The sequence below is a fragment of the Saccopteryx leptura genome, chromosome 2, assembly GCF_036850995.1.
Source record: "Saccopteryx leptura isolate mSacLep1 chromosome 2, mSacLep1_pri_phased_curated, whole genome shotgun sequence".
Classification (NCBI taxonomy): domain Eukaryota; kingdom Metazoa; phylum Chordata; class Mammalia; order Chiroptera; family Emballonuridae; genus Saccopteryx; species Saccopteryx leptura.
In genome coordinates this window covers 381,017,755-381,042,821 of record NC_089504.1, presented here as the reverse complement: position 1 = coordinate 381,042,821, position 25,067 = coordinate 381,017,755, and the positions used below count along the sequence as shown (strand labels likewise).

Here is a 25,067-nt window from a genome sequence, read left to right as displayed (position 1 = left end):
CAGAGTAAGCAAGGGAAGGGGACACTGCAGGACGAAGTGTGTATGTGGTGGTGGGGGTAGGGGATGAGAACTGCAGAGAGGAGAGAGATATAGAAAAAAGTTTCCTTAATTCTGTTGAATGAACCCACAAAAGTCCCAGGCTCATTCCTGCATAGGCCTGGGACAGACACAAAGCAGCAACAGCTTTAGGAAGTAGACTAAAATTTAAATCACCACCCAAGTCTCAGACTGACCTGCAAGAGGTTGACGTGGGGGACAGACCCAAAGCAGCATCTCAAAAGCTTTGAAAATTGAAATGAGATTAAAACCATCACCCACACCCATGGAGGGCGAGACAGAACTTGTGATGCAAAGCTAACTGGGTTAACTGCCTGCTAACACAATACTCAACATTCTCCAAAGGACCCAACATCATACTCAGTCCAGGATGTCTAGGATACAACACAAAATTATTCAATGTTCCAAGAATCAGAAAATGACACCAATTCTCAAGGGAAAAAAAGCAACTTACAGATGCCAATCTCAAGATGATTCAGATGCTGGAAATATCAGATAAGGATTTTAAAACAGCTTTTATGATTACACTCTATGAAGCAAAGGTAAATACTGAACTGAATAGAAAGAAAGTTTCCAGCAGAGATGTAAGATTTACTTTTTTAAGGGAAATTTCCAAACCGAATCATATAATATCTGAAACCAAAAAGCTTGATAATGGTAAAGGAGATAATAAAGCAAAGAGTCAATGAACATGAAGACTGATCAACAGAAATTATCCAATATAAGATCAAAAAGAAAAGAAAAAGATTACAACAAATGATTAGAGCATCAGAGATTTGTGCAATAATAGTGAAAGGCATAACATTCAGATTATTGAGTCTGAGAAGAAAAAGAGATCAGAATACAAAAATTACTTAAATAATGCCTGAATTTTCAAAAATTTGGAAAAAAAATAAATTAGAGATTAAAGAACCCAAACGACCCGGGGCTGAGGATGGCTCTATAGAGTCTCATCTCAGGTGCTAAAAATAGCTCGGTTGCAAGCATGGCCCCAGATGGGCACAGCATTGGTCCCCAACAGGTGTTCCTGGGTGGATCCTGGTTGGGATGCATGTGGGAGTCTATCTCTCTATCTCCCCTCCTCTCACTTGGAAAAGAAGGAAAAAACTAAAAAGAACTCAAATGAATCATAAGCAGGATAAAGCCACATTCATACACATAATTAAATTGCTGAAATTAATCTTTAAAAGCTTGACAGTAATAACACATTAAATATAAGAAAATAATAATCTGAATGAGTGTGAATTTCTCATCAGAAACTGTGGAAGCCAGAAGACAGTAGAATACCTTTAAAGTACTGAAAGAAAAGAACTTTGTATCCAGCAATTAATCCTTTGGGAATGAAGGCAAAAATAAAGATATTTGCAGATCAAGAAAAAAATAGGAGAATTTATTGCCAGCAGATGTGCTCCAAAAGAAATACTAAAGGAGGTCCTACAGCTCAAAAGAAATGATAATCAGAGAGAAATGTGGAGCATCAAGAAAGCAGAGCAAGAGAAATGGTAAATATCTGGGAAAATGTAAAACACAAGTTTTCACCTCTTAAGTGAACATGTGTACTGTTAAAATTATAACACTGTCTGGTGGGTGTTTCAATACAACAGCTATAAATAACATTTAGGCAGAAAAGTGAGGGAACCCATATGATTATAAGGCTTCTTGAAATGAAAAAAAAAATTAACCCTAAGAATACTGTCAAAGGTTAAGTATGTATACTGTAATCCCTAGAGCAAACGTTAAAAACATAATATGTAATAGAAAGAGTTAGAGCCACAAGGCTAATAGAAAAAATTTAACAGAGTATTTGAAAATATCCAAATAATCAAAAAAAGAAAAAGAAAAAAGAAAAAAGGCAGAAAAGGGGCATAGAATAACAAAAAATCAGAGAAAACAAAATGGTAAACCAAAATAGAACCATATCAATGATTACAATAAATGCAAATGCTCTCAGCATGTTAATTGTAAGACCCAACAATTATAAGCTACTGGAAAAAATCACCCAACTATAAGTTATCTAGAAGAAACTCATTTTAATTTAAAAACAGATAAAAGTAAAATGATGAAAGCGATATACAAACAAAAAAAGAAAGTTGGAGTGGGTATAATATCAGACAAAGTAGACCTCGGAATAAGAATTATTATCATAAATAAGAAGGATATATAAAAATATAAGGCATCAATTTATCAAGAAGACATAAAAGTCCTCAATATGTATTCGTCTAACAACAAAACTTCAAAATACATGAAGGAAATACTGATGGAACTGAAAGCAAAAATAAACAAATATGTAATTATAGTTGGATATGTAAATTACCCCTTAGTAATCAATTGAGCAAGTGACCAGAAAGTCATATGAGAGCCCTATCTACCTATTTGACCTGGGTGACATTAAGAAAACACTCCACCCAACAGAAAAACATTCTGCTCAATGCACATGAAACATTCATCAAGATAGGCCATATCCTGGGTTGTAAAACAAACCTTTAAAAATGAAGAAGAACTGAAGAAGCATATAAAATAGGTTCTCTAGCTTATGGAGATCAGTACCAGAAAGATTTAGAGAAAAATTGATAGCATTAAATATCTAGAAAAGAAGGGTCTCAAAAAATGACCTAATTTCCATCTTAATTAAGAAACTTGAAGAGGAGCAATATAAGCCCAAAGCAAGCCAAAGGAAAGAAATAAGGTTAGAGCAGAAATGAGAGAGAAATCAGTAAAACAGTCGAGAAAAATCAACAAAATCAGAGATTGGTTCTTTAAAATGATCAATGAAATTGATAAATCTAGCTAGATTTCCAACCAAAAAAAGAGAGAAGAAACTATAATTATGAAATAATGAAAGAAGGGTTATCACTACAGATACCATGAACACTAAAAGGATGATGAGATACTCTAAACAACTCAATGCATATGAACTCAACACCTTAGATGACATGGAATTGAAGACCAGAGACTATAAGAATGGCTAAAAGAAAGAAGAAGAAAAACTGACAAAACCAAGTGCTGACTGGACTGTGGAGCGACGGGAATTCTCATACATTGTTGGTGAGAATGCAAAATGCAATCTGGAAAAGAGGTGGGCAATTTCTTATAAAGTGAAATATATATATATATATATATATATATATCTTATAAAGTGAAATATATATGTATCATATTGCCCTATATATTTATTCTACCCCTATATATCTATTCTAGAGAAGTGAAAACTTACGAGCAAACAAAAGCCTGTACATGAATGCTTATAGCAGTTTTACTGTATTCATATTACCCCAAATAGGAAATAACCCAAATGACATCCATGAATGAATGGAACACTCTTGAGCAATAAAAAGGGAAAAATTATTGATAAATGCAACAATGTGATGAATCTCCAGTTAAAATTCACTGTAAGTCTACTTTACAATAATCATAACATATTAATTATAGATATTCATGAATTCATACTGATGCAAAGACAGGAGAGTAGACCAATCTCCCACAAAGAACTCCAAATAATGAATGTGGACGTTCCACCCTCAAGGAGGTGGAGCAGAACACCCGCCCCTGGTGAGTGGCTACACAAAGTGACTTCCTTCCCAAGAGGTCATTCTGGAAAGGGGGAAAAACAGCAACTTTACAGTGGTGAAACCTGACGGCCATTAACTCAGGGGACCAAGATCAACATCAGAGTGATGTCATGTTGACAGCAGACACCAGTGATATGACATGATGAGATGGCACTTATCTTGGAGGTCTGGCTCCCAGTAACCAACAACCCCTGTCTAATCATGAGAAGAACACATGACAAATCCCAGCTGCAGGACAAGCTACAAAAGACCTGAGCAGTATTCCTCAAAATGGTCAATGCCATAAAAACAGGGAAGGTCTAAGAAACTGTGACAGTCCATAGGAGAATAAAGAGACACGATGACCAAACACACTGTGGTGTCCTGGATGGGATTCTGGATCAGAAAAAGGACAATAGGTAAAAACTCAAGAAACCTGAATAAAGTATGGACCTGAGTCAATAACAATGTATCCATGTTGTATCATTACCATTACCATGACAATTATTCCATGTTAAAGTAAGATGCTAATAGTAAAAGGGAACAGAACTCAGGCATGCATCTGTGTACAAGTTAACACTTTGCTCTCTTGGCCATTTTCTGGGGGGCTTTTTTCAAATAAAATATACATATATTGTGTAATATTTTTGTGCTATTTTTTTCTCATGCTATAGGTAATAGCATTTAATTTACCACTAATGTATTATGAAAACTCAGTTTCCTACTTAGATTCTTTCAGATTTAGGGCCATTTCTAATTCTACTCAAAATAACTTTAAACAGATTTAATGTCAATTTTTAAGTGCTTCTCCCATTTAAAATAATTTACCACCCTATTTTTTGTCCTAATATAAATAGAGTCAAATTCATCAGTGGTGTGTTCAATTCAAGATAGTCAGTATTCAGTTAAGCAAATTAGTGGGTGGCCCTTTACCATCATCATCATTACTTCTAGAAGTAGAGTAGCATGCCAGGGAGAGGAAGAACACTGATCTAATAACAGTACTCTTCACCTGCCCAACCTACTCATTCTCTCCTTGAAGTAGCACAACCATTCTAGCAGGAAAATTCTGAATTGGTTGATCCTTTAGGCCGGCAGAAACAGAGGCCCACACCCTCTGCACCCCCCAGGCCACAAATGAAACCTGAAAGACATTCTCTGCACAGGTGGGTCCTGAGTGAGTTCTCACCGCCCTCCCATCTTCCTGATCAGGGCAGGCCATGGCCAAGCCCAGACTCCAGAAAGGGCCCCTGTATTCAGCCATGATGGCCTTGGCCAGCGACCTCATTCTCCCAGCTGGGCCCTCAAAGCTGCATCACAGTTGCAGCAGCCTGCAGTCCAGGCCAAGACATTGGGAAACCTCACACCAGGAAATAGAGGTCTAACCGCAGCACTCCCCACCATCTTTGAGATGCAGGGAGAACCAGGGGAGTCATCAGGTGCACATATGACACAGCTGTGACTTAGGACAACTCTTCACGTCTCAGTCACTAAGACTCTTGAGGGTCAGTGTCCTGTCCACCACATTGGCTCACTGCCCAAGATGGGGGTGGGGCAACCCAAAGAGTGACACCTGGGCCCCCAAGGGGTGGTCCTACCATAAATCAAGCCCCCTGCAGAGGCCAGACCTGCCCATGAAGGCGACAGAAAAGCTGTGTCCGCAGGGGAAAAAAAAAAGCCATGAGGCAGGGGAAGGAACAGCCTTCTGGTTAGTAAGATCCGATCCCCTTACCTGCAGCTTTCAGTCATATAAAGAACTGGACACACTCCCAGCCAAGGAAACACCACACAGAAGGACCTAGGCAGGTGGGCAGGCCAGCCACAGCCCCCGCCCACCCGAGCTTGGAGGCAGGTTTGCCCAGGATAACTCAAACTTCACAAAGAAACCATTTCTGGAATGGGGTTCTGCTGGTGAGTTGAAGTCAAAGGCGCACTTCATAGCTCCTTTCCAAACCCCATGCATTGTCAGGGTCCTTGCCCCTTTGAAGCCTTGGTGAGTGATTGAAGCGTCTACTTTCTGAGGGGCAGATAGCACGGGCCGGTAATCTGACTCTAAGCCCCGGGATAAAGGTAGTTTGTTTCCTCTCAGCCCGTCTGTCAACACCTCCTCAGTAATTAGCCCTAATTATTACCAAGGGCCAGCCTCCCATTCGGTTATTAAATCAGAAATAGTATCATGGCTGGGCATCTGTCAACACCCGGCTGGCGACCTTGGATTCATTGAATCTTCTGTCAGTATCCATGGCTTCAAAGATGCAGATCCTGGGGAGGGTTCCGGGATGCAGCCTGGCCAACCCTGCCCCAGCAGGAGGGAGGGAGGGAGGGAGGGCGAGAGCCTGGTGCCACAAGCAGCCCAGCCCTGCACATCTCGGGTCTCAGAGCCCAGTGGGGAGGTGGGAGCCTAGGACTGTCCCTCCACACCCGCATCCCCCACGGCAGCAAGTGCACACACAACCACAGCCATTCCCAACTTCCCAGGTGACTGATATAACTCTGTGTGCGCGCGCGCGTGTGTGCACGCGCGGGGGTGGGGGTGGGGGGCAGACACACCCCCAACAGCCCTTTCCAAGGATCTAAGGCTGGTCCCCAGCCTGCCTGCCTTCGGCACATTTGTCTCCAAGGAGCAGCAGGCAGTGGCCTTGGCCTTGACTGATGGGGCTGGGCCTAAGACTGGGCAAGGCCTTGTTCTGTGAGTGCATGGGGAAAACACCCGAACCCGGCTGCCAGGGGCCCCCTTGGAGCCTGCATACAAGCTTGGGCACCCCGACAGGTAGGGCATGAGTTGGTGAGTTCTCAAAGCAGAGCTCAGGGGAAAGCCATTGACACAGGTTTCTGTGGTGGAGCTGAGTGTCACACTCCCGGAGGTCCTGAGGTTAAGATGCCATCCACCTCTGTCCTTGGCGTGAAGCCTCTCCTTCCATCCAAGAAAAACAAGCTGCTTGCTCCATAACTCACAGACCTTCTGCTCTTGCAAAGCTGAGCCATCCCCGCCAGCATAGTAAATTGCCTCAAGCAGGAGCAGGCACTGACCTCACCTCCCTGGGGCAGTGTCCCTGGCCCCTTGGGGCTGGCTGCCAGTGACTCCTGATTCCTGTGGAGACCTAGGGAGGCTCCTGGCCTGCAGTGAGTTAGGCTTTGCCCCAGTGTCTGGATACTCGCCCCACCAGGTCTGTCATCAACCCTTTCCCAACTAGTCCCCCTGTGTTTGGGGGAGAGGGTAACAGAGGCCAAGTTATAGCTGAGTCTCCCAGGATTAGGGTCCTCTGCTGTAGTCAAGGCCTATGCAGTGTGGCTAGTGCTCAGGCAGGGGTGAGCCCATCAGCCCACCTCAACCTGTTCTCCCCTGCCACGCCATGGCCACCAGGGCCAGGCAGGGCTGGGGCAGCAGAAGTAAGTCTTCAGGAGAAAAAGGCATGGCAATGTCTTATAGCCTCAAGGTTGGGGGTGTGAATGACCAGTCTGCCCACAGCCAGCAAGAGCCTCCCACAGCTATGGGTGCTGAGGCCAAAAGTCCCAGACTTCTCCTCAGGACTGGGTTGAAAGGCAGGAAATGCCAGGGTGAGGGGCCACCGAGCTGCAGGGGCAGGCAGGATGGGTGGGCAGGGCCTCTCCATGAACAGGCATCTCAAACTGCAGCTGAGGACATCCGTTACCCCCAGGAGCAGGTCCAAGGAGCCCACGAGATGGCAGGAAGGAAGCCCGATCAAGAGGCATTTTCTGCCAGCCTGCCCCCAAGCATTTACCGGCAGGAGTGGGAACCTGGCCAGCGATGGGCCACCAGCCTTTTTGTCCCTGGTGAACACATGGAAAAGCATGTTGTTTTACAAGAAGTGTGATCATCCCTGTGTGCCAGTGCCAGCTTCTGGGGCCCATGTCTGCCAGCAGGTCTGTTCCACAGTGGCTAGCTGCCCAGTGCTGATGAGAGTGCCCGACAACACTCACCTAGGGCATGGAATGAGGGCTGATTCCCGCAGGCAGCTTCTGGGACTTAGTCCCACTTGGACAGGGGGTCCTTAACTATGGTATGGCAGTATGGTGATGTACTTTCTGACAGGGACCCACATGTTTGCTCCTGTGGGAGAGGCCATCTTGAATGGGGGAGTTCCCCCAGTGATCTGCCATCTATCAGACATGCAAATAATGTGCCTACAGATGCACTGCATGTTCACAATGGGCTGTAGGTCTGTGTACACACGTGTCTAGGGGCACACACCTAACATGTACGTACTCATACTAATGGCTGCCAGCAGTGCTTGGTTGAGGTCCGAGGGAGAGAAGGGTCAGGGACAGTGATTACAGCCTGAGGGGCCTGCTGCTTTCCAGGCACATGAGAGGCAAAAGTGAGATTAGATGTTCAGCAACTTGATAGGAGTCAGGTGGACAATAAGGGGACCAGGAGGCTGAAGTGGGAATTGTGAGGTGTGTGCTTGGAGTGGGAAGGGTGCCCAGGAGCAGAACTGAACTGGCCCTTGATCACCCTCCCAGCTGCCACCACCCGGAAGCCCCCATTTGTGTCCTGATTTTCAGGGAACACAGGGTCTCGGTGGTGGGAGGCTGTAGTGCCCCAGGGGACAGAAAATTGGATCATGTGCCCAACCAGCATGCCTCCTGGATCCCCCATCCTGCAGGCCCTCCCCACCTTCAGCCTTTAGAAAGCCCTGGCTATGGCACAAAAGAGCCATGGTGAAGAACGACTATGCTATATACACTTGGAACTGTGGGGAGCACAAGATACGGCATTCCCAGCAGCCAGCAGGTGTCCCCATGCTGACCACAGTGGAAAGCACCCCAGGGACATCCCTCTCTAGCCTCTGATGATCCTGACAATGGGGACACAGAAGCACCTGGCAAGCGGATAAACACCCTTCATCCGCAGGTCCCAGCCCTGGCTGTGTGCCCCCATGGCCAGGTGAGAAGGTACTAAGGCTACCCTGCAGGGGCTCCTCCCAGGCCCACCCTTGATGCCCCATAACAGATTATCTCACCCATCTACAGGTGAGACCACTACTGCCCAAAGAGAAATAAAGTGAGCTCAAGACTCCTGCTGTTCCAGAGAACACACTCAGCCCAGGAGTCTACCAACACAGAGTCCCCCAGGGTGAGGACTGACACCGCTGGAGCCAGGAGACTGCATCCAGTCCATTGTGCCATCCTTTCCACTTCTGTGTGTGATACAATGTGTTTTAAAATCTAGCCAAGACAACTTGAAGAACATTGTGTAGGATGTTTCTCTACCAGATCAAGAAGACATACCATAAAGCTAGAGCATTAGTAGGGGCCAGAACAAACCAGAGAGCCAGGCATGTATGACAGATGGCACCAGCACTGGAGGCTGGCCAGCATGGCATCTAGTGCTGGAGGCTGAGAGTCAGCTGCCCTTGGGAAAGGTGCAATGGGGTCCTCTATTGGGTAGGATAGGTCACATTGTGGAAAAAACAAGCCCCCAAAACCAGCAGCTTCACAATCCAACATTTATTTCCCATTCCCATTACACACTCAGCACAGGTGGGTGGAGGAACCACTCTTCTTAGGCTCTGATGCTGACAGCAGACCCATCCGCACCAGGCCCTTCCAGATTCGTCAATGAAAAAGGCAAAGCATTAAGACTTGGGAATATAGTGTAGTCTCTGACCCTTAGGTAGGGAAATCTTTCTTAAGAAGTAAAAGAGAGCTGCACACAGCACAACTTCCTGTTCCAGGGGCCTACGGGGCTCTGCACACGGCACTCACTGGACAGCACTGCCCAAAATTGCAAAAATAAAAAAATAAATTCATCTTAGGCAGTGTTATGTACTAAATTATATACCTGAAAATTCAGAATTCTAATCACCAGCACCTCAGAATGTGACTCTATTTGGAGATACAGCCTTTTAAAAAGTAATTAAGGTTAAATTACATCATAATAATGTGACTGGTGTCCTCATAAGAGATCAGGACACAGGCACAAGGGACAAGCATGTGAAGGTGGAGAAGACAGCCAATACAAGCTATGAGGGAAGCCTCAGGAGAAACCATGCCTTTAGATACCTTGATATCAGACTTCTAGCCTCCAGAACCGTGAAAACATGTTTCTGTTTTTTAAGCCACGCAACCCTAGCAAAGACATACAAGTGTCTTTCCAGGGTATCGATGCAGTCCGCCACCCACTGCCTCAGTGGCTACACTCTGCAGAGTCCTGCTGAGTTGATGCCTGCTCTTTTCAAGGCTAAGCACCCCACCTACCAATACCTCACCCTGGAGGATTAACGCTCTCATCTATCTAAACTCAGGTGGCTTCTCTGGCCATGGTAACAGTAATGGAAGGAGAATGACACAAATCATTTGTGGTTCGCTTTGGTCTTTCCCCTCCCTCTTTGGCCATAGAAAAACACATCCAGTGGGGCTCCTGTTGGCATGGGTCCCTAAGGGACTATACAGGGCAGAGGGTGACCCAATGATCTGTGACAGACAAGTGGCTGAGATGCTGGGAGTTTGTTACTGCAGCACAATCTAGCACATCTTGACTGATGCAACGGGTAACAGTTCTATTCACCTCCCTCCTTACTGCTGGGCCTTTGGGCTGTTTCCAGTTCTGCTGTGGTGAGGCTTTTTCAGCAGTCACTAGGGCTCAGGCCATGGCAAGCTCACTCAACGCTGCCACGGCTAGCTCACTCAACACTCCCACGCCCTGTGCAAATAAGACTATCCTAACAGCTCAGAGGGAACCATCAGCTTCCAAGTGGAAGAGGCAAGGTGTAACCAAGCTCAAGTACATGCTCTGAAGCCCCACACAAAGGAATAAGCAAGACCAACGCATGCAAGCAAGTGGTCAGCATCTGCGTGCCTAGAGGTGCCATGTAGGCAAATCGCAGTATTTGATACTCCAACCAACAGCATGAAAGTCTGTCTCTCCATGCCATCAGCAATCTTGAAACTTTTAAAGTAAGTCCTGGAATCACAAATTGGAAAAAAATTTACCTTGCACTACTTTAAAGATTTTTTTTCAAACATTAAAATATTAATTCATCTTGAGTACAGGCTGGTATGAAGAGGGAGGAAGGTATCCAGTTTTATTATTTTCCAGTTGGTTAACCAGTTATTCCAATTCCTTTTACTGAATAATCCATTTTATGCCCACTAACTTGGAACACTTCTAGTCTGAACTAAATTCCTTATTAGGTTTTATTCCAAAGTTCTCTGTTCTCCTCTGTTCATTCATCCATACCAGTTTCCAAGCACTTTCACTACTGTAGCTTTATAAAATGTTTAGTACTTCATAGGACTTTTACCTTAATACTTCTCGTATTAGAATTTTTCTTGGAGACAGGTACTTAAAAAATCCTCCCATAGAGCCCACTCCACCATGTTCTATCTTTAGAAAATAAAATCTGTAGGTATTTCTAAGGAAAGTGAGGGACAGACATGATGATGTAGAAGGCAGGCCCAAGCACCTCAGCCCGTCCCTGAGCATGCTTGCAAACCCTGCCAGACCGTGTAGCTTCCAGGAGCATCCTCCTTGAGGTCACTGCCTGCTTGTGGAGAGCCAGGAGCGGTGAATTCCTAAAGGGCCCTCCTCCCATCAAACATGACAGGGCCTCCTCTCCTGGCCCTCTGTATTGCTGTTCTCCCCCCAAGTGGGGAGCAGCTAGGTCATTGCATTGGCCCAAAGGCAGGGCACAGCACCAGAGAAAGCTGTCACTTTGTGACACCATACACACTGCCTGTGGGGCAGGCTGGCCAGAGCCCTCCTGTCCTCTCCTGATGCCACCCAGGAATAAGCAACTTGGCCATCGAGGCCCTGCCCTCTTCTGATTTAGTGAGGACAGCCCAACTCCAATGAGACCCATTCTCCAAATTAAAAAAGCAGGTTATCTGGCCTCTCCCCAAACTCCCTTGGGACTACCTTGGCAGAGCTGGCCCTAAAGAGGTGTCAGACTATAACCCAAGCCCACAGGAGCTGCCTGGGGCCTGGGGGAGGAAAAGCCCCAATGGGACAGGGAGTCAGAAGGAAAAATGTCAATCTTGAGCTGAAGGAATTCACTCCAGGCCCACTAAACGGAGACAGAAAAGGCAGCCTGTGCAGAGGCCAGCAACATGGTAGGGGTGTCAACTGGGCCATCTGTCCAGAAAGCAGCTCTAGGTTCTACTGCCAGAGCTGTCTTGCCAGCTCAAATGAGGGCCCTTCTGATTATCACCAACCATACCAGATCCTCAGGCAGCCCAGGCCACAGCTGACTGGGGGAAGCTGGAGCAGTCAGGCCTGTGCCTGCAAAAGAAGGGCTGGGCCCTGAGCAACAGCATGGAGGGGCAGTAGTGCTACCCCACACAGAAGCACTGTGGCTGGCTACACCATTCAGGGAGTTTCTACATTTGATCGGAGCCAACTGCACATGACTTGTCAGCTTGTATGTTTTCCTTTTAGGGTTATATTAGGCTTCCTACCCATTTTCAAGATTTGCAACTGCTTTACTTAGAAGGTACTCATGTGCCTGAGCAGGCGGTGGCACAGTGGATAGAGCGTCGGACTGGGATGATGAGGAGCCAGGTTCGAGACCCCAAGGTTGCCAGCTTGAGCACAGGCTCATCTGGTTTGAGCAAAGTTCACCCAAGGTCTCTGGCTCGAGCAAGGGGTCACTCGGTCTGCTGTAGCCCCATGGTCAAGGCACATATGAGAAAGCAATCAATGAACAACTAAGGTGTTGCAACGAAAAACTGATGATTGATGCTTCTCATCTCTCTCCGTTCTGTCTGTCTCTATCTATCCCTCTCTCTGACTCTCTCTCTGTCACTGTAAAGAAAAAAAAAAGGTACCCATGCATTGAAGTAACACACATAAAACCATCTGAACCCAGAGCCTTTTTAAGTGACGGTTTCTAAATAAAATAATCCCAACAATATACTTTTTTTTAAATCAGATGTTCCCTATTACAGTCACCCCTAAAATAACATTTTTGCTGCAGTTCTCACCTCCACTTATTTCTTCTTCCTACTTTCCAGGAAGGCATTCTTTTGTTTACACAATTATAAAACTGAAAGGGGCTTGAAATTCTTGCCTAACCACTCCTCTGAGTAGGTGCACTATACCAATCCTATGTTAAATTTGGCTTAAGTGAGAGCTTCCTGGTTTAGCTCTCATTAGAAAACCCATCCTCATGCAGAACAGGTCTTTCTTCATTCCAATCCTCTGGCCCCCTGGGGCCTCACAACTCAGGTCTGCTGCCTGCTCCTCACTTTACCTCCACTCTTAGAAGTCAGTTCTCAAGGCCACACTCCACCTGTCAAGCCAACTCCTCAACCAGGCCATTCCAACCTCAAAGCTTCCAATCATATGTGTAGCACTGCCTCAGGGTGCTTGTGGCTGGGGCCTAGCCTCTCTGTTCCTCACAGAATGGGCACAGTGTTCCTGTCAATGGAAAAAAGACTCTGCTTGTCAGCAGCCACCACACCACACTCAGCCATGGATCCCACATACATTTAACGAGCACCAACTATGTGCGAGGGACACAAGCTAAAATGAAGCCCTTGCTCTAGAGGCTCAGTCAACCCAGGGATACAAGTCACACAGTGTTGGGGTTTCAGTGCTGAATCAGCAATGTGCAAAAGTGGGCAATGAGACAGGGACAGCTGAAGAGCAGAAAGTGGGAGGGCTGTAGGAGCAAAGGCACTGAGACAGAAAATTTCAAGAAAACCAGATGACTAGAATGTTAACATACAGGAGAAAATGCATGGAGTGGAGTTGAGACAGAAAAGTAGCTTGCATCCCACCTTCCTGTATCTGAGCCTTTCCTACTGGCCATGACAGCTGATCAACCCATAGAAAAGCATCTTTCTCTACCAAGATACCATCCTACTCACACTTGACAATGAAAGTGGCCACTTCCTCCATGCAACCTTCCCTAAATTCCAGCCCAGATGACCAAGGTCACATGAAACAGAGATGGGAGAAGGGGCCCAAGCGAAGACCATCCAGTGACAAGATCCAAACAGGGCTGGCATGGCAGACCCAGTCCAGCTGCAGCCAGCACTGATGGAGGGGTGTGGGAGGGAGTGCGTGTGGGTAGGTAGGGTTTATAAAGATAATGCAAATTACCTACAGAACTCTGCCCAACTAGTGGGAACAAGCCTCCCACTAGCTGATGAGATCACACTCCCAGGGCAGGTGTGGGGTACTGCAGAGAGCCCCCTGCCCCAGCATCTGAGTCATCAGGGAAGACAGAGAATGAGAGCACAGGGCAGAAGCCAACATTCTGCTGTGGTGGGGAAGGAGGACAACAAAGGGAGTTGTTTGTGCTCAGACAAGGCAGAATCCCAACAAATGCACCTCCTGCCCAGCAACGGGGCAAGAAGACAGTGTAACATCGGCAGCATGATGTCCACAGTCATCTGGCACTCTCACTTGTCCTGATGGGGGACTCTGGGGCTCCTTGGCTATGCAGGCCACTTCATCACAAGGGTCACTGCTGCATGTGCCTGGGCCCTTTCACAATCCAGGGTTGCTGGGTGAAGAGGAGAAATCAGTGGCTCCCCTGGGGTCTCTGGGGCATCGACCACCCTCTGTGAGCCACCTAAAGATGCCTCCTGGTCTCCCTCTGCCTCAGAAAGCTCCTCCTCTCTCTTCTGGGGTTCTGGATCTCCTGGATGAGCTGGGTCTAGTTTCTGGTCAGGGGGGTTAGGAGCTTCTGAAAGTACAGGAACAGGTTTGGGGGAGGAGGCTGGCCCCACCAGACCAGGCTGGGAGGAGGCTGGCCCCACCAGACCAGGATTGGGGCTGCATTCAGAACTGGACAAAGCAGGGGGCTCAGTAGGCCCAGGGTTGCTCTCAGTAGGCCAACTGCTGCTCAGGCAGAGTGTTTCTGAATGTAGAGTTGGAACTAGAAATAGCAGGGGAGGCCAGGGTGGCTGGGACAGGCCTTGGGGTAGCTTCCATGTTCAGTGCCAGGGTCTCTGAGAACCTAGCTAAATACTGCCTCACCACAGGCAGCTGTGGGGCCACCGGTGGCTGGCTCAGGCTGAGGGCAAGGGGAAGGGCATTGCAGCATGGTACTCAGCAAAATTGTTCGGGTCTTGAATAACCACCTCAAGATCCTGGAAAAGGAGCTCATAATCATCAGGTAGGGGTAGGTCCCCTCGAGGTAGGGGGCTGCCCATGCCCGAGCTTGGCCTGTCAGGTGCCTGAGGTTCTCGCAGATGCAGCTAAGGTGGTCCTGGTAGTGCTCGAAGCGGAAAGACATGTAATCACTCAGCTGGGACAAAAACTGATCCAGCATCCATGGGGAGCCATCAAAGGTGCCTGGGTCTGAGCCCAGCACCCAGTGGAAGTCCATGCTGAGAGGTCATGAACCAGGCATGCACACAGCAGGGGGATCCCTTTCTGTGGCCTCACTGCTCACTGTGCTCTTCTGCTCCATGGTCATGCGCACGCACACAGGGTCCCCACAGCAGGGCTGCTCAATCCAGGGATCCACTAGGGGAGCATATGCAACCTCCGAAGAGGCCGAGTCGATCTCTTGCCAAGGTTGTGCGTTGGCATAATTGGCTGCAGCCTGGATGGGGTTGCGAGGACCCTGCTGCTGGCACCGGCCACGAGGCATGCTGGCAGTGAAGAGAGGCTGCTGCACCAATTACTAGAAAGAAGGGGAGAAGAGAGGAAGAGATGGCACAGGAGGGGACGGTGGTCAGACGTGACACTCAGGACACAACAGTAGAGTGATGGGTTGGAAAGGGGCATGGCAAACCAGAGGCTTTCTGGGCTAGTGCTGAGGGTCAGGGGAGCTGACAGCTGCGGCCTCAGGAGAGCTGGGAAGAGCTGATGGGACTGTCAGACGCAGGTCACCATCCAAGGTAATCTGTCCAAAAACAAGGTGGGGAAGAGCAGAAACTAGGCCCAACCATCACCACCGGGCTGCAGAAAGAGGTAACAAACAGGCAAACCCTAGATAACCCACTAGGAGCTCATGAATGGAAGGAGGGCCTGGGAGGCTGGCCTGGGAGGTCCAAGAAGGCACAGGCAAAGGCCACCTGTGACATTTCAATGGCAAAGTGTAATGGCAGATGCTGTCAGTACCAGGAGAAGGAAAGGGGGCCAGATCGGAAACCCCTGGGCTTCCTTGAATAGCCTATCAGGGAATTTCAGGAGAACGACAGTAGCAACCTTTTACTGAGTGCTCTATCCACACCAAACACTGACCCTCTCATAAGGTTGGTACTATTATGATCCCTGAGGCAGAGTGGTGAGTGAAGTCACTTGTCTGCAGCCACACACCAACCAGTAAGTGACGAAGGCAGCTGACCCTGGCTCTAGAGAGCAAACACTTAACCATTAATTTCACCACATCAATTATGAACAACACTTCACAGTCCCCTTAAAGGAGTCTTATAGCTGTCCCAAGGACTAATACTACACTAACTTATGATACAGATGGTGTTATAACATTTTAAATCACAGGATCTGGAGCATGGTAGATGCTACCTGTATGTGGGACAGAGTCCATGGCCTTGCTATTCCCTTTGTCTCTAGTCTTCCCCCTACATGCTTTCCAGATTCATCCCACACTCAAGAGTACAGCCTACAGGCAATGCCCTCCCGACGCTGAACACCATCTCCCTGCACCACCTTCCCCGTCAAAAGCCCAGGATCTGATCCCTCCAGTTTAATCCCACTTGCTGCATCTTCTCTCACCTCCCTAAAGTTACTCATGCAAAGAGACTGGAGTGCTGTGATAATCAACCCTGAGTAGCCCGAAGAGCCCTGAAGTAGGAAAGGAGGCTGTAACCATCTGCAGGCACAATTCTTTTCCAGTACAAGGGAGCCCTTCCTTGGGGCTCTCACATTGCCCAGCCTAAAGATAGTCACCTGCTCCGTGTCTCTGCAAAGGGAGGTCCATTCATGGCCTCCACAGAACTCTTTGCTTTACACTCGGTGCAATTTTTCCAACAACCTTTCCACTCATACTCCAGTGCTTCATCAACTCACACTTAGGAACACCACAGTCTGCATACACACCTTCATGCGCAGTTTTCTGTGTCCCCTCAACCCCCATCAGAGTGAGTTCCTCCAGGAAGGCACGGCTCTATTGGTCTTTCTGCCCAGAACCTTCAAGGATGGCCTGCAGCACTCAAAGTTGCCAGGGCCATCAACATCTACCTTTGACACCCAAGCACTACAGAACCTCTCAGACACAGCTCCTACAATGGGGGTGTATTCCACATGAAAGCCCTTCCCATCCTAATACAAGGAAAGAATATGCTAGGGCCTGCCAGCAGCAGTGGCCCAAGGAGCAGCACATGAATGCAGTACACTCAGAGTTCAGTCCAGTCCCTCACCAAGCTCTAAAAAGCAACAGCCACATCGCATCTCCTACCACCAATCTAAGGTTAGGTGGCAGGCTGCCCACAGAGACCACATCCCATGCCCAGGAGCTAATGCACTACCCAGGTCTATGCCCTCCCTTTCTCCCAGTCGGGACCTCCTATCCCCACTCAGAACCCTAGCTGTCACCCTCCTTCATTCATCAATATTCCTTATGTGCCCTCTGCAACCACAGGAAGAAGGTTCCTCTGTATCAAACAGTCGACCTACATGGGCCTGAATCTTCCTAAGCTTGGCCCTCCCACACCTATCAGTCTATTAGTCTCTCTCGTTTCTCTCCCCACCCTGTCTGGCACTGAGAAATTTGGGCCCTTCTCCTGGACTGGACAGCGCTCTATCAAGTAACAGGTACTGCGGTTCACGCGCACTTGCCTCCTTAGTCCAAGCCAGCACAAGAAACACTGGAATGTTCTCTGCTCCGAGGAGACCCCGGGGCCCCAGGAGTAAAATAACTTGCCCAAAGCCTCATAGCAAGTGCCTCCGATTCAGGGCAGAACTGAACCACCCCTCCCGCAACCGCCATGCAGGAAACCACGGGGGGTTGAGCTCACAAGCTCCACCGCAATAAGAAGCTGACCCACCTACGGCTACGCCAGGCGCCCACGAAAAGGGTCCACGAATCTGAAGCCAGAGACCTTGCTGACGCGTCTCCCTACGAGGGCGAGAGTCCAAGTGTCACCTAGAAAGTGGAAAACATGATCAGCCGCCGCGAGGAGGGGCGCTACTTCTGGGGACAGAGTCGGCGGGAACCACCCGAAAATGACTCCAGGGAATCCCTCAGCCCAGGCGCGGACTGATCGGAAGGACAGCAGAGACCCAGTCCTAGGGATCCCAGCGCGTCTCCGCGAAAGGGGATTTGGGAAGGGACAGAGGGCAGGGTCTCCCCGCCGGGCGCCGGGGTTCTCGCCGCCCCACTGACCCTCGAACCGAAGACAGCGACAAGGAGCTAAGGATCCGACCGCGTTATGCAGCCACACCCCCTGCGTACATACGGCCTCCCCACGCTGGCTTCTCAACGAGGCCGCGCCTGCGCCGTGCGCGGTGGGGCCCGCGGCCGCGCAGTAGTTCCCTGGTCCTGCCAGCGAGGCAGCGCGGCGCGAGGGGTGATGGGATCGCGCTCAGCCCCGCGACGCGCCAACTGCCACGAGAGCACACGGGGCCGCATGCGCAGGCGCGGGGAGTGGGCGGAGCTACGCGGGGTTTGGTGCGCGGGCGGGGCCATGCAGGGATGTAGACTAAGTAGCTAGCGGGAGGGGCTGCAATGCCCATCTGGCTCCCATGGAGATGTAGGCGCTGATGCCAACGCAACCCGGGGTTACTCCCTTGAGTGTGCTGGGCACTGGGGGCTATGGGCATCAGGGAGGGTTTGGGTGTAGAGAGGCGGCAGCACCCTACTGGAGAGTCTCTCACCAACCAATGCCCCATGCTCAGAGGGCCTGGTTCTGCATAACACCAGCGCAGAGCGAGCGGGCCAGGCAGTGCTGGCCCCAAGGAGCCTCCACCTGCCTGCTGGCAAGTGGGGCCTGTGGGTTTCTCATCGTTGGTGGGTTTGTGCTGCTCTACCCCAGCTGAGGCTGGACCCAGAAAGGACAATGAGGGCAGGCCGCCAAGGCCAAGTCTGCCGCCCAGAAGTGGCTTGTCCAGCCAGCACCCCGAGACATGGAGAAAGCCAGTAGAGGATGAGATTGGGGGCCTCACGTGTACGGCCCCATGCCTCCTCCCTGTGTCCTTAGTGGTGCCTAGACAAGAAGTGGGAGAAGGTGCCAGCCCCCAGCCCAAGGACCTAATGTCCCGTGGGCCAAGGACCTGGATGCAGGCCAGGAGTTACTGGAGCCATGAACAGCAGAATTCAGTGGAAAATGATTTTTCTCAAGGCGAACACACGTAACACACCAGCTCCCTTTTTTCCCTGGTCTAGTGATTCCTTTCATGAAAGGATCTCTGAAATGTTATCTGCATTTACACCCAAACTCACTCTCTTTGATCTCTGAAACGCAAATCAAAGATCACATTGTACCTTCACCGGGTCTGTGGGGCTTTCAGCGGCCTCCGCCAAAAATAATAAAAGTGGCACCCTGCCAGGAAATGCCTCCTTGAAGCGTGAATGAAACTTGTATTTTTCGGTTGTATCTTTCCTAATTGACCTGATAATTTAAACTTCCTGCCTCAAAGGAGAGGGGGAGTTCCTGACAATTTGGCTTACCTCAGGCGCTAGACAGCGAAGGCTGACTCGGGCCCCATCAGCAGGCTTGGGTAAAAGACTAAGCCCAACTGGGCTAGGCCATCAGAAAATGACTTTTTTGGTCCAAATTGCTCTTTTTCATTCAAGCCATGTAAGTATACATAACTTTTAACTGTGGTAAAATATACATAACTAAATTTACCATTTTAACCATTTGTAGGTATACAGCTCAGTGACACTATTACATTCACATTGCTGTGCAGCCCTTCATCACTATCCAGTTCCAAGACTTTGTATCAGATGACCCAGAAACTCTTTTCCCATTGAATAGTAACTCCTCACCACCACCCCCTTCCCCATCTCCTGTTAACTTCTATTCTATTGTCTATATTAATTTGCCTATTCTAGGTAAATTGTATAAGTGGAATCATACATTGTCATTTCACTTAGAATAGTGTTTTAAAAATTCATCCATGTTGTCGCATCTATCAGAATTTTTTTAATGTTTATTTTATTGATTTTAGAGAGAGAGGAAGGGAGAGAGAGAGAGACAGGAACATGAATCTGTTCCTGTACGTGCCCTGACCAGGCATTGAACCAGCAACTTCTGTGCTTCAGGATGATGCTCTAACCAACTGAGCTCTCTAGCCACGGCAGAATTTTGTTTCTTTTTAAGGCCAAATAATATTTCATTGTATGTACATATCACATTTTGTTTATCCCTTTATCTGTTAATGGACATGGGTTGCTTCCATCTTTTGGCTACTGTGGCTAATGCTGGATATGAACATGGGTGTACAAATATCTGTTTGAGTACCTGCTTTCAATTTTTTGGATGGAGAAGCTAGGCTTCCTGAAAGCCAGGATTTGCCTGAGTAATGGTCAACTTGAGAGTTTCTACCCAGCTTGCAGTCCCTCTTTTGGAAGTGCCCCCCACTTGTCTTAGGTGCTGAATGTGTGTGTCTGAGTTGGGAGACCTAGAGGCATTGGTCATGCAGGGGAGATTGGAGCAAGGACTTTGCTCTGAAGTGCTCAGGGCTGATGCCAGCACTATGGTTCCCCAGAGACAGGGGACAGCAAGAAAGTAGGGACATGCAGACTAAGTGAGCTGCCACCAGCTGCCCAAGGACTGTCAGCCTCTCAGGCCTGCCTTTGCTTCTTGCACTTGGACCTTTATCAGAGCCCTTCCATGAGTCAGATGGTAGATACTCCGTCCAGAACCAGGAGGGGCAGAGTTTCTCTGTTCATCCAGCCCCTACTTGTTCCACCAGAAGTTTCCCTAGAAATGAAGTGCTGAATCATTTGGTGCCTTCTCAGTGTCATTTTTCCAGAAGGGGGTCTCTTTCTTGCCTTGCTGGTGGGCTGTGGCCCACATAGTTAGTAGGGATGCCTCAGAGACCCTTCCAACATAGCCAGCGGGTGGGGCACCTGAGCCCGGTGCCCCTGGGGTTTGTTGTGCTTTAGCCTTGTCATGGACTGAATGTTTGTGTTTCCCCACCATTAAGTCATATGTTGAAATCCCAACCCCCCAGTGTGATGGCATTAAAGGAGGTGGGCCTTTTGGAGGTGAGTATGTCATGAAGGTGGAGCCCTCATGAATGGGATTATTGCCCTTCTAAAACAGTTTAACAATATCTCAAATTGTCCAATCCATGAACAGATTATATCTCTTCATTTATTTAGGTCTTCATTGATTTCCCTCAGAAGTGTCAGTTTTCAGTGCACAAGTTTGCAAGTATTTTGTTAAATTTATCTCTAAGCATTTTAAGGGTTTAGACACTATTGTAAATAGTATTTTAAAATTGTAACCTTCCAGTTGTTCTTTGTTAGTGTATAAAAATGGAATTGACATTTTATTTTATGCTCTTGCTAAATTCACTTAATAATCCAAGTAGTTGTCTTATAGAGTTAGGATTTTCTATGTACATAACCATGTCTACAGATAAATGTCTTTACAGATAAAGACAATTTTCCTCGTATATATATGACATTTGTGTATCTGTATAGAATGTGTGTGCATACACTTACGTATATGTACACATAAGTGTATGATATTTTTTATGGCCTATTGCAGTGGCCAGGACTTTCAATAATAAAGTTTAGTAAATGTGGGAGGAGTAGGCATCCTTGACCTACTCCTAATCTTAGAAAGAGAGTGTTTGATCTTTCACTATTAAGTCTGGTGTTAGCTGTCAATGTTTCTCATGGATGCCTTTTTATCAGGTTGAGGGGGTTTCCTTTAAGTCCTCATTTGCAGAAGTTTTGTATTTTTCATAACTAGGGGTTGAATTTGATCAAATGCTTTTACTTCATCTTTGCTGTGATCACCATTTTGTGTGTGTGTGTGTGTCAGAGACAGAGAGAGAATCAGAGAGAAGGACAGATAGAAACAGACAGACAGTAAGGGAGAGAGACAAGAAACATCAATTCTTCGTTGCAGTTCCTTAGTTGTTCACTGATGGATTTCTCATATGTGTCTAACCCGGGGGCTACAGCAGACCGAGTGACCTCTTGCTCGAGCCAGCAACCTTGGGCTCAAGCTGATGAGCCTTACTCAAACCCGATGAGCCCGCGCTCAAGCTGGCGACCTCGGGGTCTCGAACCTGGGTCCTTTGCGTACCAGTCCGACGCTCTATCCACTGCGCCACCGCCTGGTCTGGCATGATCACCATTTAAAAAAAAAATTTTGTTAATGTGATAAATTAAAAGGATTGAATGTTGAATTAAAACCACTTGCATTCCTGGGATAAACCCTTCTTGGCCATAATGAATTTTTTGTATGTATTGCTAGGTTCAAACACTCATATTTTGTTAAGGACCTTGATCTACGTACTTAAGGGATGTTGGTTTATTTATTTATTTATTTTTCCTGTAATGTCTTTGGTTTTGATATCAGGGTAATACTGGCCTCATAAACTGACTTAAAAGTATTTTTTTCCTCCTCTACTTTCTGAAACAATTGGTGTAAGGTTGGCATTATTTCTTCGTTAAATGTTTGCTAAAATTAATCAGTGAAACAATCTGGGCTTGGAGTTGTCTTTATGGAATGCTTTTAATAAAGAATTTAATTCATTTAATAGATAAAAAGCTATCTACTTTTTATGAAAGAAAAGGAATCTACCCATTTCTAATGGCTAATATGTTGAATTAAGTTTGTGCATAATATTGCCTTATTATCTTTTCTAGTATCTATAGAGTCTGTAACAGTGTTACCTTTTTCACCCCTGATATTGGTCATTTTATTGTTTTTTTTCAAATAACTAACATTTCATTGATATTTTTTCCTATTTATTTTCTGTTTTACCAATTTCTGCATTTATGTTTATTATTGCTAACCTTTAATTTCCTGTGGTCTGAATTTGCTCTTTTCTGGTTTCATAAGGTTGCTTGGGTCATAAATCATAAACCCTTTTTCTTTTTAGCATAAATATTTAAAGCTTTGTGTTACCCTCTAACCACTTATTTAGCTGCATCCCAGAAATAATGGTGTGTTATGTTTTATTATTCAGTTCAAAATACTTTCTAGTTTGTCTTGTGAATTCTTTGATCCCTGCCTGGGTTATTTAGAAGAATGTTGCTTTTTAAGTATTGAGGTATTTTCAAAAAATTTTTTGTTATTTTTATTGTTATATTTTTGTGTTGTTTTTTTTATGTTGTTATTTTTATTGAACATATTTAGTGTATGTTCTACTAGGTGAAAGTTAACATGTGTGCCTGGAAAGAATGTAAATAAAATGAATATAAAGGAAAAGATGGGAATCTGGTCAAATAGCTTTGGAAAAACTCTTTGGCATTCTTATAATGTTAAACATATACATTATTATAATTCTTGCTTTAAGTAATCAGTGTCTTTTAAAGAACATAAAAGAAGGAAAAAACTATCCTTTTAAATTTACACACATAGTTACCATTTCCGGTAGTCTTCATTGCTTTTTGGTCAGCCTCAGTTTCCAAATCTGGTAAAATTTCTCTTCAGCCTGAAGACCTTCCTATGGCAGTTCTTTTTTTTTTTTTCAGAGACAGAGAGAGGGATAGGCAAGGACAGACAGACAGGAACGAAGAGATGAGAAGCATCAATCATTAGTTTTTCGTTGCCCGTTGCAACACCTTAGTTGTTCATTGATTGCTTTTTCATATGTGCCTTGACTGCAGGCCTTCAGCAGACCGAGTAACCCCTTGCTTGAGCCAGCAACCTTGGGCTCAAGCTGGTGAGCTTTTGCTCAAACCAGATGAGCCCGTGCTCAAGCTGGCGACCTTGGGGTCTCGAACCTAGGTCTTCCGCATCCCAGTCTGATGCTCTATCCACTGTGCCACCACCTGGTCAGGCCCTATGGCAGTTCTTATACTGAGAGTCCTCCCATAAGGAATTACCTCAGCTGTCATTTATCAGAAAATGTCTTCATTTTTCCCTCTTTTTTTTTTAATTGTAAAGTGTCTCTTTTTAACATTTTTTTTTTTTGTATTTTTCTGAAGTTGGAAATGGGGAGGCAGTCAGACAGACTCCCGCATGCGCCCAGCCGGGATCCACCTGGCATGCCCACAAGGGGGCGATGCTCCACCCATCTGGGGCGTTACTCTGTTGCGACCAGAGCCATTCTAGTGCCTGAGGCAGAGCCACGGAGCCATCCTCAGCGCCTGGGCCAACTTTGCTCCAATGGAGCCTTGGCTGCGGGAGGAGAAGAGAGAGACAGAGAGGAAGGAGAGGGGGAGGGGTGGAGAAGCAGATGGGCGCTTCTCCTATGTGCCCTGGCCGGAAATCGAACCTGGGACTCCCACATGCCAGGCCAACGCTCTACCACTGAGCCAACCAGCCAGGGCCTCTTTTTAACTTTTTTTTATGTACTGATTATAGAGAGGAAGAGAGAGAGAGGGAGAGGGAAACACCGATTTGTTGTTCCACTTATTTATGCATTCATTGGCTGGTTCTTGTAGGTGCCCTGACTGGGTTTGAACCCACAGCCTTGGCATATTGGGATGACTCTCTAACCAATTGAGCTACTCAGCCAGGGCCATTTCTCCATCATTTAAAAATTTTTACTGTAGGTTGGCTTCGCTTTTCTGCACCTAAATTTTGTTTCCTTGCTCCTGATGTATATTTTTTTCTGATGTAAAGTGAGACATATGTAATGTGTCTTTATTTCTCTGGCTGCTTTCAAGGTTTTTCTCTTTATTTTTGGTTTTTAAGAGTTTGATTATGACATGCCTAGGTGTGTTTTCTTTATGCCTGACACTGCTTGGGATTTGCAGAGATTCTTGGATCTGTAAGTTGATCCAAAAATTCATAAACTTTTGGGTCATTATTTCTTCAAATATTTTTTTCTGCCCCAGTCTCTCTATTTTCTCCTTCTGAGGTACCATTATATTAGACTTTTTATTATGGTGTCTCAGGTTCACATTACCTGTAGTTACTCTCAATTCTTTTGATTAGAGAATTATTTTTAAATGTGTCTCCAAGTTCACTGACCCTTTCTTCTGCCATCTCCAATTTGCTTTTACTTAACATTCTAAAAAATGTATTAAATGTAATGGGGTAACATTGATCAATAAGAGTACATAGTTTTGGCCCTGGCCGGTTGGCTCAGCGGTAGAGCGTCGGCCTGGCGTGCAGGGGACCAGGGTTCGATTCCCGGCCAGGGCACATAGGAGAAGCGCCCATTTGCTTCTCCACCCCCACCCCCTCCTTCCTCTCTGTCTCTCTCTTCCCCTCCCGCAGCCAAGGCTCCATTGGAGCAAAGATGGCCCGGGGATGGCTCTTGGCCTCTGCCCCAGGCGCTAGAGTGGCTCTGGTCGCGGCAGAGCGACACCCCGGAGGGGCAGAGCGTCGCCCCTGGTGGGCGTGCCGGGTGGATCCCGGTCGGGCGCATGCGGGAGTCTGACTGTCTCTCCCCGTTTCCAGCTTCAGAAAAATACCAAAAAAAAAAAAAAAAAAAAA

The 25,067-nt window shown here is 47.0% G+C and overlaps 2 protein-coding genes across 2 annotated transcripts in view; both read right to left on the bottom strand.

The window, feature by feature from the left end:
- Positions 1-17,911, bottom strand: part of GNB1L (G protein subunit beta 1 like) — a 64,932-nt gene extending 47,021 nt beyond the window's left edge. Inside the window, exons 1-2 of the mRNA XM_066365365.1 lie at positions 17,873-17,911; positions 17,535-17,632 (exon numbers count right to left, since the gene is read on the bottom strand). The gene's annotated coding sequence lies outside the window, so the exon portion shown is untranslated. The remainder of the gene's footprint in view (positions 1-17,534; positions 17,633-17,872) is intronic.
- Positions 9,063-17,632, bottom strand: RTL10 (retrotransposon Gag like 10). Its single transcript, XM_066365364.1, is given in 5 exon segments — positions 9,063-14,408; positions 14,410-14,591; positions 14,594-14,713; positions 14,716-15,208; positions 17,535-17,632. Coding segments are annotated over 4 exon segments (1,158 nt in total). The 5' UTR covers positions 15,176-15,208; positions 17,535-17,632; the 3' UTR covers positions 9,063-14,012.
- Positions 17,912-25,067: the final 7,156 nt, after the last annotated feature.